This window comes from Monoraphidium neglectum (assembly GCF_000611645.1).
Source record: "Monoraphidium neglectum strain SAG 48.87 unplaced genomic scaffold scaffold00543, whole genome shotgun sequence".
Classification (NCBI taxonomy): domain Eukaryota; kingdom Viridiplantae; phylum Chlorophyta; class Chlorophyceae; order Sphaeropleales; family Selenastraceae; genus Monoraphidium; species Monoraphidium neglectum.
In genome coordinates, this window is record NW_014013085.1 from 1 (window position 1) to 13,960 (window position 13,960).

At 63.0% G+C, this 13,960-nt stretch overlaps 3 protein-coding genes across 3 annotated transcripts; 1 reads left to right on the forward strand and 2 right to left on the reverse strand.

Annotated features, from left to right (window-relative positions):
• Positions 1-3,224: 3,224 nt before the first annotated feature.
• On the reverse strand, positions 3,225-7,760 carry MNEG_4055 (Stromal heat shock-related protein, chloroplastic Flags: Precursor; the record flags this gene model as incomplete). Its single annotated transcript, XM_014047466.1, has 12 exons — positions 3,225-3,506; positions 3,772-4,026; positions 4,307-4,447; positions 4,614-4,751; positions 4,907-5,043; positions 5,240-5,339; positions 5,563-5,829; positions 6,059-6,201; positions 6,487-6,604; positions 6,850-7,047; positions 7,354-7,500; positions 7,644-7,760. 12 exons carry the CDS (start codon positions 7,758-7,760, stop codon positions 3,225-3,227), a joined length of 2,043 nt encoding a protein of 680 aa, XP_013902920.1.
• Positions 7,761-8,753: 993 nt separating this feature from the next.
• On the reverse strand, positions 8,754-9,110 carry MNEG_4056 (hypothetical protein; the record flags this gene model as incomplete). The annotated part of the gene is made up of 1 exon (XM_014047467.1): positions 8,754-9,110. One exon carries the CDS (start codon positions 9,108-9,110, stop codon positions 8,754-8,756), a length of 357 nt encoding a protein of 118 aa, XP_013902921.1.
• Positions 9,111-11,567: 2,457 nt separating this feature from the next.
• Positions 11,568-13,115, forward strand: MNEG_4057 (hypothetical protein; the record flags this gene model as incomplete). Its single annotated transcript, XM_014047468.1, has 3 exons — positions 11,568-11,660; positions 12,421-12,557; positions 12,974-13,115. 3 exons carry the CDS (start codon positions 11,568-11,570, stop codon positions 13,113-13,115), a joined length of 372 nt encoding a protein of 123 aa, XP_013902922.1.
• Between the last annotated feature and the right edge of the window lie 845 nt (positions 13,116-13,960).

The window sequence follows — 13,960 nt, forward strand, 5'->3', positions numbered from 1 at the left end:
CGCGCCAGGCGCGGCGCCGCCGTCGGCCGCAGCGGGGGCCTCACCGCCGCCGGGCGCGCCCGGCTCGTCGTCCTCCCCCTCGGCGCGGACCCGCCGCACGCGGGCCTCCCCGTTCAGGAAGGCCCGGCCCGGGTTGTCGTACGCGAGCCTGCTGCGCTCCCGCTCCAGCCGCGCCCGTCGCCGCTGCTCCTTGAGCGTCAGCCCCGCGCCGTCGTCCCCTGAGAGCCGCTTGTCCGCCGCCGCCCCGCACTCCTCGTCCGCGCCGGCCGCCTCCAGCAGCGCCGCGATCGGCACACGCGAGACCGCGCCCCGGGCGCGCCGCTTGGCAGGCGGCTCGCCGCGCGCGGCCGCATCGCCGCGGCCGCCGGCGTCCGGTGAGCGCAGCTGCTTGCGAGGGGGCGCGGTGTCGAGGCCGCGCGCGCACAGGTGGGCGTCCACCAGTGCCCTGTGGCTTGTGCTAAGCAGCCCGAGGATGCCTGCGCTTGAGCGGGGTACACAGGGAGCGGGCGATGCGGCCTGCAGCTGCTGTTGCTGCAGCAGGTGCGCCCGCTGCTGCTCCTGCCGCTGCAGGAGCAGCTCCCACACCCGCTGCTGCTTCTGCTGCTCGTGGTGCAGCTGCTGCCGCCACTGCTGCTGCTGGTCAGGGTCCTGCTGCTGTAGGTGCTGCTGCAGCAGGCCCAGCAGGGTCTGCTGCTTCTGCTGGAGGTGCTGCCGCAGGAGGAGCTGCTCTTGCAGGTGCTGCTGCTTCAGGCGCTGCTGCTGCTGCTGCTGCTCTTGGTGGTGGTGCTGGTGGCTGACCTGCTGCTGCTGCTGCTGCTGTTGCTGCTGCTGTTGCTGCTGGTGCTGCGCTTGGCGCCGCCGGAAGAGCTGCTGTTGCTGCGCGATGAGGTGCTTCTGCTGGGGTGACAGTGCCTGCAAATGGTGCGCTAACTGGTGATCGCTCTGCTGCTGCTGCTGCTGCTGCTGCTGCTGCTGCTGCTGCTGCTGCTGCTGCTGCTGCGCATGTTGCTCGTGTTGCTGCTGCGGTTGCTGCTGCTGCTGCTGCTGCTGCTGCTGCGCATGTTGCTCGTGTTGCTGCTGCGGTTGCTGCTGCTGCTGCTGCTGCTGCTGGCTGTGGTGGCCCTGCTGTGCGGACCCGCCTGCCAAACCCTTCACCCCGCCACCATGTTGCTCGGCGGGCCCCGCCCGCTGTTCGTCGCTGGGAGGCGCGGATGCTGGCGGTGGGGGCGTCGACGTCGCGCACGCTTGGCCCTGAGTCTGCTCCGACCGCTGCGACTCCGCGCTGTGCTCTTCCTTGGACGGCAGCCTCCCCGCGCCCACCCCAGCCCCGGCGCCGGCCTGCTCAGCCACGAGCGCGTCTCGTGCAGCGCGCTCGGAAGGAGCATGGCGCTCCGGCGACACGGCTGCCGCGGCCTCGCACAACACGCCGAGGGCCCCCAGGGCGGTCCCCTCGTCCCGAGCATGCGCCGCAGCGCGCACTGCGACGACGCCTGCCGGTGCGCACACTGCCGTGGAGCCAAGAATGCTCAGCCCCAGGCCGTCGCCGTCACATTGCTCCCCCAACAGCAATGGCGTACCCCCGAGTGTGGCGGTTGCAGCCGCCGCATCGATGTCCCGCGCCTGCCTGCAGGCTGTCACAGTGTCGCCGCCGCCATCCTGGTCAAACGCGGCGACGGCATCCAGGATGCTGAAGCGGCTGACGCGAGGTCCTTGAGAAAGTGCAGCAGCAGCATGCGGGACTTGTGCGACGCCTGCGCGAATGGGTAAGGTGGGCATGAGGGGGCCATTGCAGTGGGGCGCCCACTTTGAACGAAGTGATAGCAAGACTGTGCGCTGGGCACACGTCAGCATGAGCAGGTGTTGCAGGATATGCACAATCCTGACAAATGCATGGCTATGTGCAGGGGGTAGGCAACAGCTGTTGGTGCGCCACCCCAAAGCATTGCATCGCATCGCTTCGCAGGCCATTGCACCCGTGCTCGCCGCCGCCGCCCTGCCCACCGTCCCCATGCGCCCGCGGCTCACCTTGGCTGCCCATGGCAATGGCCCCGCTGGTGTCCTCGCCAGAATCAACCACTTGCCTCGTGTCCCTGATTGCCGGTCACGCCGATGAAATGGTGTTGTTCATCAGTCCCACTCCGACGAGACCCCGGCCATGGGGTTGCTGATAATATTTTCGAAAGCCTTTGTTGCAAAGAAGATGTGAGCACGCAATTTCGGCCAGCAGGAACGCGGGTGGCTCTCGCGCAGCTGCAGACCAAGGCTTTTCCAGGCCGCCAAATCATGCGATAAATGTAACGATCAATGTGATGATTTCAACCCACCTTTGCCCGCGGGGCACGGGAAGATCAGGCAAAAGTTGTTTATAGTTACGGTAGAAGACCCATTCACCACACAAGTTCTGAACAAAATGGCACCCAACCAGTGGGAAAGCCCAGCTGTGAAGCAGAGTAGCGTTCAAACTTGTTTGGCGCGGAGTACGGTGACCTCGCCGTACAGCTAGGACTGATCATGTTGCAGGAAGGACACGTATTTTACAACGTAGGGAACACCACTAGGCTGCGTCATCCACCGTCATGGCCAGGCCTGGTCATGGCCATTCCGGCGCAACCTCCCCACCGATGCTTTGTGATGATCAACATGCCCTGAGTGCACAAACTGTTGGCAGTCAGCGTAATCCAATAGCTATTTAGTATAGAAGAATACATCACTGGCTTGAGGGTCGTAGTCGCCAACCACCAGGGGTTGAGGATGAGCTCTAGCTGGAACGCATACCGAGGCAGCGATGAGTGTGTTTGAAACCGCACCAGCATTGGCAAGCCAGAGATGGTGAGGCAAGATACTTGTACATGACACTGTAGGTCTGGCCACCATTGCAGAGCTGTACAACACTAACCCCAATTGCCCCAAAGAATATGAGAGCTGTTACCAAAGATTGACAATATCATTGGTAGAAAGGGGACGCCCACTGTTGGGGCGCCGGGCTTGGCAAGGCAGCTTGTGTTCCGCTCACAGGCATCAAAAAATTGCAGCAGCCCTCGAGAACAAAATTGAGACAGGCAGAGCCAGGTAGCAAGGCGCGCGATGCGGACCAAATGACGCCGCATCAGGCGTACAGCAGCATCACTTGCGAGGCCCGCCCCACCAGGCGCAAGTCAATTCGGCGCCAGGGGCAGGGCCACGGGGGGCACCACAGGGGCCCCGGATACACAGGACGTTCGCATTTACTTGTCGGTGAACTCGGCGTCGATCACGCTGCCATCGTCGCCCTTGCCGCTGCCGCCGGGCGCCGAGCCGCCGCCAGGCGCCGCGCCGCCGCCGGGCGCCTCGGCGCCGGGCGCCTGCTGCTGCTGGCCGCCCTGGCTGTAGACGGCGGCGCCCAGGTTCATCACCTCCTTCTGCAGCTCCTCCGAGGTGGCCTTGATCTTGTCGGTGTTGTCCTCGGCCACAGCGTCCTTCACGGCCTTGACCTTCTCCTCAACCTTGGCCTTCAGCTCGGCGGGGACCTGTCAGGTTTCAAGGCGAGAAGGTGGATGGGTGAGTGGACGGTGTCAGAAGATGGGGACAGCAATGCCAGCAATCATTGAGAAATAGCACCTCACGTATTTTTGGGGGGCCACCGCGCCGCACTCATGCACCGAATATACCCCTGTGTGGCGCCAAAGCTGCCATCCTTCAATGCTCCGCTGTCTCATCCCACACACGCACACACCTCGGCTTTCCCAGCTGTCACCCTCTCTCCATGCCCCCCTCCCTCGCTGCGCGGCCCACCTTCTCCGCAAACTCCTTGAGCTGCTTCTCCGTCTGGTAGATGAGCCCCTCGGCGCTGTTCTTCGCCTCCACCGCCTCGCGCCGCTTCTTGTCCTCCTCCGCAAACCTGTCGGCCTCGTTCACCATCTTCTCAACCTCGTCCTTGCCCAGGGTGGAGGCGCCCGTGATCTTGATGTCCTGCTTCTTGCCGGTGCCCTTGTCGGTGGCCGTCACCGACAGGATGCCGTTGGCGTCGATGTCAAACTTGACCTCGATCTGGGAGGTTTGGTGGGGACGGGGGCGAGAACGTTGAGGGGTGTCCGGGTCAGAGTTAGGGTCGGGGTCATCAAACGCTCTTAGAGGACGACAGTGACGGCTGGTAGTGTGCTTCAGGAGTGAGCGCCCATCATGCAACCCCACCACGGCAACGCCCAGGCACTGCCGCAGCACCCAGGCCTTTTGCAGACCGCGGCACACAGCCTCAGCGTCCTCCCAACATGATCAAAGCGAAGCGAATCTTGGCAGCGGCGCGAGGCGAGCGAGAAGGGAGGCACACCTGCGGGATGCCGCGCGCGGCGGGCGGGATGCCGTCCAGGCGGAACGTGCCCAGGCTCTTGTTGTCGCGCGCAAACTCGCGCTCGCCCTGCAGCACGTTGATCTCCACGCTGGTCTGGCCGTCGGCCGCAGTGGAGAACACCTGGGTGGGTCGCGACCATGGCATGGAGGGCAGGAGTCACACAAATGGGTGAAAAACCGGAAAATAGCACGAAAAGGTGCTGCGGCCGGCACCTAATGAAGCGCGGCAGGCGGCAGGCGGTGCGCAGCTGGGCGACAAGTTGAGCAAGCTGCAGGTGGCGGCGCACCTCGCTCTTGGAGGTGGGCAGGGTGGTGTTGCGGGGGATGAGCTTGGTCATCACGCCGCCCAGCGTCTCCAGGCCCAGGGACAGGGGGGTGACGTCCAGCAGCACAATGTCCGACACCTCGCCAGCCAGCACACCGGCCTGCGCGTCAGTGGGTGCGAGCCAGCCGCTTGAGAAATGCACGACTGCCTGCACCAAGCTTTTGCAATGTTGAACGAATCCAGGTACCGACCCTCGCCCCCACAGCATGCCCGTGAAGGAGCCCCCGCCAAATAACAAGCGTGCGCCCCGCCCACCTGCACGGCGGCGCCCAGGGCCACGACCTCGTCGGGGTTGACCGACACGTTGGGGTCCTTGCCGGCGATGGAGCGCACAATGTCCTGCACCGCGGGGATGCGGGTCGAGCCGCCCACGAGGATCACCTCCTGCACCTCTGCAGTACAACAGGGCGGGTTCCCATGGGATGGGATGGGGGTCCCAGTCAGCAGAGAGCTGCGGCAGGCCGGCTCGCGGGCGGATCCACATGGAGAAGCATGAGCTGCTCGGTGCCCAGAAGTGTGAGTGCTGCGAGTGGGAGCACAGCAGGCGAAGGGGTGCTGAATGTGCAGCGGAGAGGCGGCGGCGCGCACCGCTGATGGAGAGCTTGGCGTCGCGCAGGGCCTGCTCCACAGGGCGCTTGCAGCGGTCCAGCAGGTCAGAGCACATCTCCTCAAACTTGGCGCGCGTCAGCTGCGGGTGCGCGTGCCGGGAGCGCGTCAGAGGCCGGCGGTTGGCATGATGTTAGGGGGGGGGGGTGCCGGGGCCCAACATCCACACCAACATATGTTGCACTGTGCCTGTACCCAGCATAATACCGCTGTCACTGCATGCTCGCTCCAGAGCTTCTGCGCACTGCCCGCGTGGCCTGGTGCATTGACACCCACCACCACGCAAGCCAGCGCCAGACACCCACCTGCGTGTCGATGTGCTTGGGCCCCTCTGCCGTGGCGGTGATGAAGGGCAGGTTGATGCTCGTCTGGCTGAGGGCCGACAGCTCAATCTTGGCCTTCTCCGCGGCCTCGGTCAGGCGCTGCAGCGCCTGCCTGTCCTTGCGCAGGTCGATGCCCTCGTTGCGCTGGAAGTCCTGCGCCAAAAAGTCCACGATGCGCTTGTCAAAGTCGTCGCCGCCCAGGTGGGTGTCGCCGCTGGTGGAGAGCACCTCAAACACGCCGTCGCCGACCTGCGGGGTGCGCGGTGTGGACGGCAAGGTGAACAACGGGCAGAGGGGGACACGGCGGGCTGAGAACACCCCAAAACTGAGAGAACCAAAACTAGCGAGTCCAAATTGGAACAAGAAGTTTGGGCCCTTATTCTCTGCATTGTGCAGGACAATCTCAGGCTCGCTGCACCCTGCCACTTCCACTAAGCAGTTTGCGGTCTGGTAGGAAAGGGTCAAAGCGGGAGCCCACCTCCAGGATGGACACGTCAAAGGTGCCACCGCCCAGGTCGAACACGAGGATGGTCTCGTTGCTCTTCTTCTCAATGCCATAGGCCAGGGACGCGGCCGTGGGCTCGTTGATGATGCGCAGCACGTCCAGGCCGGCGATCTTGCCTGTAGGCACCCAGGGAGGGGGAAAGAGTCAGGGGGGAGACTCGAGCGCGAGGTGGTCACCGGCAAGGTGAGCGCCCGTTCGCTTAGTGCGCCGGCCGTGCACGGCAGCGTTGAGGGACCTTGTGGTGCACTGGCAGACGGAAACCAACCCAGCCTGACACACAAGGTCCACCAGCACTGTTCCCATCTACCCTGTACGTCCTGACATGCCTGCTCTCCAACAGCCAGCTTGCTGTAGACCCATCCCACATTCAGCTACTAAACCAACTCTTTCACGCCACCCACCGGCATCCTTGGTGGCCTGGCGCTGGCTGTCGTTGAAGTAGGCGGGCACGGTGATCACGGCCTTGTCCACAGAGTCAGACAGGAACTTGGCCGCGTCGCCGCTCAGCTTGCGCAGCACCTGGAGCGACGCAGCGGCAGGGGTGGCAAGGCTGTGAGCGTGGGAGAATGCACCAGCAATGCTTTTCTTCACCCGGCTTTTTGTTTCTGCTGAGGTTCAGCTACTCCCGAAGCTGTTCTCACCACCGCCCACACCTCAGCACCACACCGCAGCAGCCTCAACAGCACCTCCCTGGTTGCGTGATAGCGCCTCCGTGGTGGCCGTCGCGCAACCCAGCCAGGATCACCAGTAACCGCGCCGCCCACCTGCGCGCTGATCTCCTCGGGCGCAAAGTCCTTGCCGGCGTTGGAGGACTTGATCTTCACGTTGCCGCTGGAGTCCTCCAGGACCTGGTAGGGCACCTGCTTGCACTCGTCGGTCACCTCGTTCATCTTGCGGCCGATGAAGCGCTTGACGCTGAAGAAGGTGTTCTCGGGGTTCACCACGCCCTGGCGCTTGGCGATCTGGAGAGGGCGTGCGGACGCAGGGAGTGAGCAAGGTGATTCTAGGCGGGCGGGTGGCGCCTGGGAGTTGGGCTGGAGGTTCAAGGCAGGAGCAAGGGGTGGGTGAAACCAGTCTTGAGGGGTGGGCACCCTGCACCTTCGAGCAGCCATAAGAATTACCAAGTACATCTGTGACAGTGACATGCAAGCAGCCCTTAACAACAGCAGGAGGTGGGCTGTGCATGGATGCGGTGTGGCTGCAAGCTGTGCTGCTGTGCCTGCGTTCGCGCCCAGGCCCAGCCCGCCGGTCAGATGAAGTGTGCACACCTGGCCAACAAGCCGATCACCGTTCTTGGTGAAAGCGACCACCGACGGAGTGGTGCGGCCACCCTCAGCATTGGTGATGATGGTGGGCTTGCCACCCTCCATCGCCGCGACGGCCGAGTTTGTGGTGCCCAGATCAATGCCCACAACCTGTGGCGGATGAAAGGGATGGGCCAGCCAGCGGTTCCATGGATCATTAACAAATGCACGCGACATAATCGGAGGCCTCAGCCCGCGCGAAAGGGCCCAATGACGCCAGCGTCGCGGAGGAGGGAGCACGCCGGCACACACACCTTCTCGGCGCGGACAGTGACGCGGGTGCGGCGCGAAGCCTTGGGTGCCACCTTCGCAGCCATACGAGCCCCCGGGGCCCGGCTGCCGAGCTGCGAACGCATCGAGGTGTGCTGCATTGCTGCTGCTGGCCAAAGCTACGCCGCTGGTAGAGAGCTGTTCGCTGATAAGACGTGAGATTTTTGAACACAGCTGAAAGGTAAACAAATTACGTGAGCGAGCAACAAAGAAGAGCGGGTAAAAAGAGCCGGGCAGTCGAGTTCTGGAAGGCACGACTGCTCTCTGGTCTCTTCATGCACCCACCCTCGCACCACACACAATTTATTGGTGGTTGCCGTTCTCCAGTTCCATGCTGCTATCTGTGCTGTTCATGCGCGTGTTGTGCGTGCGTGTGCGTGTGCTGGGCGCGCTGCCTCAGGTGCCCGCAGCGATGGTGGGACCCACCACGGCGCCACGATGCAGGCCGCACATGGACAGACCCAGATGATGCGACCAAGGGTGTTTTGTGTGTGCGTCCTGCACAGGCCAAGATTGTGGCTGCACTGGGCATGCAAGTGCAGGAGGGCGGCTGATGTCATGATTGATGAGCAATGCGCTGACAGTTGACACGACAACACGCTTTGCAACAACATGCTTTGCAATAGCAGAGGTGTTTTACTCCGTTCAGTGCTAATGGTGACCTTTCGAGCGCAGCAGCCACACGAGACAGTGGCACTGGGTGCAGCAGAGCTCAGGCAGGCGCGGTAAAGCAGCCGCTGATAAGGAAGCCTCAGGGTCGATATCACGACAGCCGCAGTGAGCACGGCGGGACGAGGCGACGCAAGGTCCCTTTGTTGTTGACCAGTCAAACTTCTGTTTGCAAACTCAGATATGTCAAGCTCATAGATGATTCGCATGAACACTCGAAAACTGATTGAAATGCATGTGCCACACACCCAGCGAGTGGCAGGACTGCGAAATTGTCTGTACATCTTCAATGCGTGCTGAGTTCAGGTCAACAATTTGTGGCAGAGAGACAAACCAGTCGGGCCCACTGCGAGGGCCGAGAGGTTGGTCTCTCTGTCCCAGACCATGGGGCCGTCCATCACGTTTGCAAACAAGCCGCTCTCTCGTCAGCCGCCCCCGCGCTGCCGCCGCGCATCACGCTCCCGCAGCCGCTGGTCAAACTCCGCCAGCTCCCGCGCCTGGATCTCCTCCACAATCTCGTCGCTGCGCGTCTTCTGCAGCGCCTCTGGCTCTCTGTCCCGGCCCTTCTCCACCAGCTCGTCCCAGCCGCGCCCGCCGCCAGGCGGCAGCTCCCCACGACGCGCCGCCCCGGGGCCGACCAGCGCGGCGGCGGCGGCGCGTGAGGCAGTGGCGATGGTCTTGAGGATGCTGAAGGGCGCGAGGGCGCGCGCGACAGTGGACTGGGTCTCAGGCTCCGTGGCCGCAATGCGCTCGGCCTGTTGTGGAATGATGACAACACGCATGTTGTTGGATCGCGAGAAAAAGGGAGGGTGGTCAGGATGCGGGGCGTCGGGCAGTTGTGCAGAAGGACTCTCAAAGCCAAAAGATGCCTGGTGGGGTAAGGAAGCGTGAGAGCACGCGCGAACACGTGTGCTTTGCCGGCACCGACAAAACACACAACTTACACGCATACATGTATATACAATGTTGGGCATTCATCACACCCAAGCAAACACACACACGCGCGCGCGCGCGTGCGCGTGCACGCACGCATGCACGCACGCACGCACGCACGTACGTACGCGCACACACAGACGCACACACACACACACACACACACACACTCACAAACTACTCTAGTGTGGATGTGTCAACACACACCATAAGAATGCATACATGAGTGCATGGATGCATGCAGATACCCAGCATGTGATACGTTAATGTTGTAAAAGATGTCTCCGCTGTTTGCTGTGATTCTGCCACAACGCAGCAAAAAGCGGCGGCCAACACACCCCGCTCACCTGCACGTGCGCCGCGCCAACAGCCAGCATGGTGATTGAAAATCCATCGATGTCAAAGCCACTGTGCAGGAGGGGCACCGCGTAGAGCGCCGCGAACGCATAGTAGACACGCGCCCGCTCCTCATCCTCCAGTGCGGCCAGCACCCAGGACTGATTTGGAGGCGAGGGGGTGAACGACGCAGCGCAGGCAGCGGGGCGAAAACGAGCCAAGTGAGGTGCCGGCAAGAGGCGCAGACAGGCGGCAGAGCTCATCCTTTGTCGCATGTTCCCACCAGCCGCCTTCACTCATGCTCCCTGCGCTGCATGCCTGCCACCCGCAGGTCGTGGCGCTGCACAGGTTGCACGCCAACAGGAAAATGGAACGCCCCTTTCCCCCGCCCTTTTGCAAGCGGATGAACCCGCGCGCTGCACTTGATCCCAAATATGAGCGTGAAGGTGACAACGCCATCGCAGCGTCCGTGCGCTCACCATCCAGTTGAACAGGGGCAGGCAGCTGATGCCGCCCATAAGGCCCCACTTGAAACTGTTGTCCTGCTCCTCCTTCACCTTGGCCTTGGGCCGCGGGTCGGCAAAGATTGCCAGGAGAGTGACTCCCACCCCGACCGCTACGGCTCCCGTCGTGACGAGCGTGTCCAGAGTGGCTCGCAAGTCAGCAACCGCGTGCATTGCTCGGCGCCGACGCGGCCGCTGCCCTCGGAAGGGTGGCTTTGCGGTCTGAAGAGCGCGCGTAGCTGCGGCAGCGCGACGCGGAGCAGCTGGCAGCTGGGTCCCAAAAGTTTGCGATGCCAGACGGCTGTGCATCAGCCTTGCTTTCCAATTGTCGTGGAAGTAGTGTTGAGACGCGATTTCGATCTTGAAAGCTTGCGAAACTTGTGAAGCGCGGAGCGTCGCTGTGAAATAGGTACAGTATCACGTAAGATTCAAGAGTTGAATGCGCCATCCATGCGCCTCTGCTGTCTGGTCTCTTGGCGCCACAGCCGTTTCGCACTTCCGCAGCAACCAGTGCGTCATGTGTCCAGTGCTCGCACAGCATGCTGTGGAAACCCTCTCCCGCGCCCTTTGTGACACATTCATCATGCCGCCTTGAGCGAATGCACCACCAACTTTGTGCATCCAAGCACTTCGGCATCCACATTGACGGGGATGCAGACAGCCAATCCCCAGGGCGCCGGCGTGTCCGCGAGTAACCCCTTGTTTATGCTAAAATGCAGGACGACGCATCAACACACAGGCGCAGCTGGCGTATATGTAGGGGCACCTTGGCAAGCACCTGCTCGAATCACCTGAGCAGCTGTCATGTGTGTCAGCACTGGTGTCGTCCAACGTCATACAGTAGCCTGCAGCTGTTTGGATTTCTTATTCGCCATGGATGAAACTCTCCTGTTCAACACAGCATCCAACGCCCAAAGGCGCGCACTGCTGCCCCTTAATCTCTGTAGGCAGGCTTGCATACTTCATGCTGGTTCAATCCTACTAATTGCGGGCCTCACGTAGCGTTTGCTGTTTGGCTGAGCGTCTGCGACCCAAACAAAATGTTGTGGCGCGATACTCTTGCGTAAATTCCTAACGCAATTGCAGGCCTCAGGAACCAGTACCCTGCATTCCCGTCTGCAGCGGCGCTGATGTCCAAGGCGCACATCGAGGGTTACCATTGACTCAAGCCGTGTCACTCCGCCATCCAAAGTGTTACGCTCCAGGGCGTGGATGTCATTCTCATAGTTGTGATCCATTACATAAGCACATGACCAAGTGCCGGGCTTCCGGCTACCGATGGCGGAGAAGGACCGGCGACAGGGGGCCTGGACGTCGAAGGCAAGTAACAGGGCTCGTAGTAAAATTTCACAGAAATGGGGATGGCAGTGGGGCCCAGCTGCTGCCGCCAGACGCGGCTGCGACGCGCGGCCCAGCGCCACATTATTGCAGTGCGGCGCGTCACCTCCCCCAGGAAGACACCCTGCTATGCCAGCTAGTGAGGGAGCTGGGCACCAGGTCATGGACGGCGGTCGAGAAGCGTTTTGGTGGATCGAGATCCGGCAAAAGCTGCCGCTTGCGGTGCGCGCGCGCGCGATCATGCTCTTGCGGCACGCGGCGCGACAGCTTTTTGTCAAGCAGCCAATTGCATGGCCCCCATTCTCAAACCCAGTTCACACAACCCGTCCCAGTATTGTCACGTTTCTCAGCTCTGTATGGCGCCCTCCGAGGCCGGACGGGCGCGACGCCGCCGGCTGAGGCAGACGCTGAGCTCAGGGACACTTTGAAGGTCACACATTTCCGGCCGTGATCCAGCTGGCACGTGCTCGAGCGCTCGCTGCCGATGATCCCCCCCCATTGCGCTGCGCCCCCTGGTGTTCGTTCAGGTGGACCAACCAGCTTGACCCCAAGCTCAACAAGGGGTGCTTCAGCGAATGGGAACAGGCTGTGATCGTGGCGGTGCGTGCTCGGCGGGCCGCCAAACGCTCGTGAAGAGAAGGGGGCAAGCAAGTGGCGGGAGATCGTAGCCTTATGAGCGCCGTCGACCTACAAGCCGCCTGGGCCACCTTAGACACAGCCGTTTCGGGACACAGCGTGGCGCTTCATGAGCCTGAATACTTGTGTCGTCTTTTCGCTCCCCCGTAGCGGCTGCAGAGCACGGCCTGCTCACTGCCCTTGGGCCCGCCTCAGATGACGCTTGTTGCGGTGCTCCTGGGCGACATCACTGACCCACAAAAAATCTCTTTCCAGCCCTCTACCTGTCCCCAAAAAATTACCTTGTCAATTGCGAGCCGCCTCCCCCATTTAAGAATGCTTTTCTTCCGGCCCAACCCACCCCCAGGCCCAAGCCCAGGAGTGCTACACCAACAGGTGGGCCGCCATCGCGCGGCTGCTGGAGCGCCGCACCGACAACGCGGTCAAGAACCACTGGCACGCCACACTCAAGCGCAAGGCGCTCGCGGGGACGCTGCAGAACAGGTGAGCAGTTGGTGGTTGTGGTCAGAGGGGAATGAGAGTGGGGGCGAATGCACGTGTGCATGCTTGCGTGCGTGCGTCGATGTGTGTGCGCGTATGTGCGTGTGCATGCGTGCGTGTGCATGTGCGTGTGCATGTGTGTGCGCGCGTGCGTCTGTGTGTGTGTGTGTGCATGTGCTTGTGCGTCTGTGTTTTGCGCGTGCTGCCTACTGGTGCTGCACAGGGGTTATGTCAATGCACAGCAGGACACCCATGATCCAACGAGTCGACCAGGCGAAGCACAGCAGCTGGAGCCTGCATCGCCGCCCAGCTACCCAGCCTGCCTGCCCTGTGGTTGATGCAGGGGCTTTAGGCTTTGCAACCTGCCTTGATGACATTCCGGCACTCCTCCGCGACACCCCACGCCCTCAACCCCCAAGGTTTATCGAGCAAGGCGCGACCCTGGAGTGGCTGCTGGCCAACAGGGAGCCTGAGGGCGTACGAGACACCGCAGCCGCCGCCGTCCGCCGCAGCCACAAGGTGCGCGTTTGGAGGAGGCTGTGCGCCCAGGCGCTGCTCTGAACGGGCTTTGCAGGCAGGCTGCTTGCAGCGTGCCGCAAGCACCAGTGCTCGTTTTCCATATGCGTCGGGCTTGAACGAGTGCAAACAAACACATGGCTCAGGGGTGTCTGCCCTTTGACGCCCACTTAACGCAGGCAAACGACAGCGCCTACACTCCCGGTGTCGCCGGAGGCCGCGTGTCCAAGCGGCCAGGGCTGCGGCGCTCCGCCCCTGAGGACGCCTCTACTGGGGCGCCCCCACCCGCCCCAGCCGGCGCCGCGGCCGAGGAGGGGGCGCCGGTGACGGCCCCTCGGCGGCCGCGCGGCGACGACAGCAGTGAACTGGACTCTGGCGGCACACGCGCAGCGCGCAGCGAGGATTCGCCGCCGCGGCGCACCAGGCGCCGGCATCTCCAAGCAGGCGTTGAGGGAGCGCAATTGGAACGACAGGAGGGGGAGGAGGAGGAGGGGGAGGAGGATCAGCAGGGCGAGGCCGCAGCATCTGGCGGAAGCAGCTGCGGCGGCAGCAGCTTTGGCTTGGAGGAGCACGAGCATTTGGCAGGGAGCGGATGCCGGGAATCTCGGCTGCGCCCGCCCTTGCCGGTGGTAGCACAGCCCGCAGACCCCGAGCGGGCAGGCGGGGCAGCGGCGGGGGCGCCGCAGCCTGCACCGAGCGGCGGCGGCGGCGACGGCGGCGGCGAAGGCGGCGGTAGTGGCCACCTCAGCAGCTTGTCGCCGGCCACCCATATTACGCAGCTGGCCGTGCGCGAGGGCGCGAACTCCCCGCCGCTGCTGCTCGGGGTTCCCATAGCGGACAGCCACTCCCCGGCATCACTTTCCACAGCCGAGGCCTGCAGCCTTCCAGGC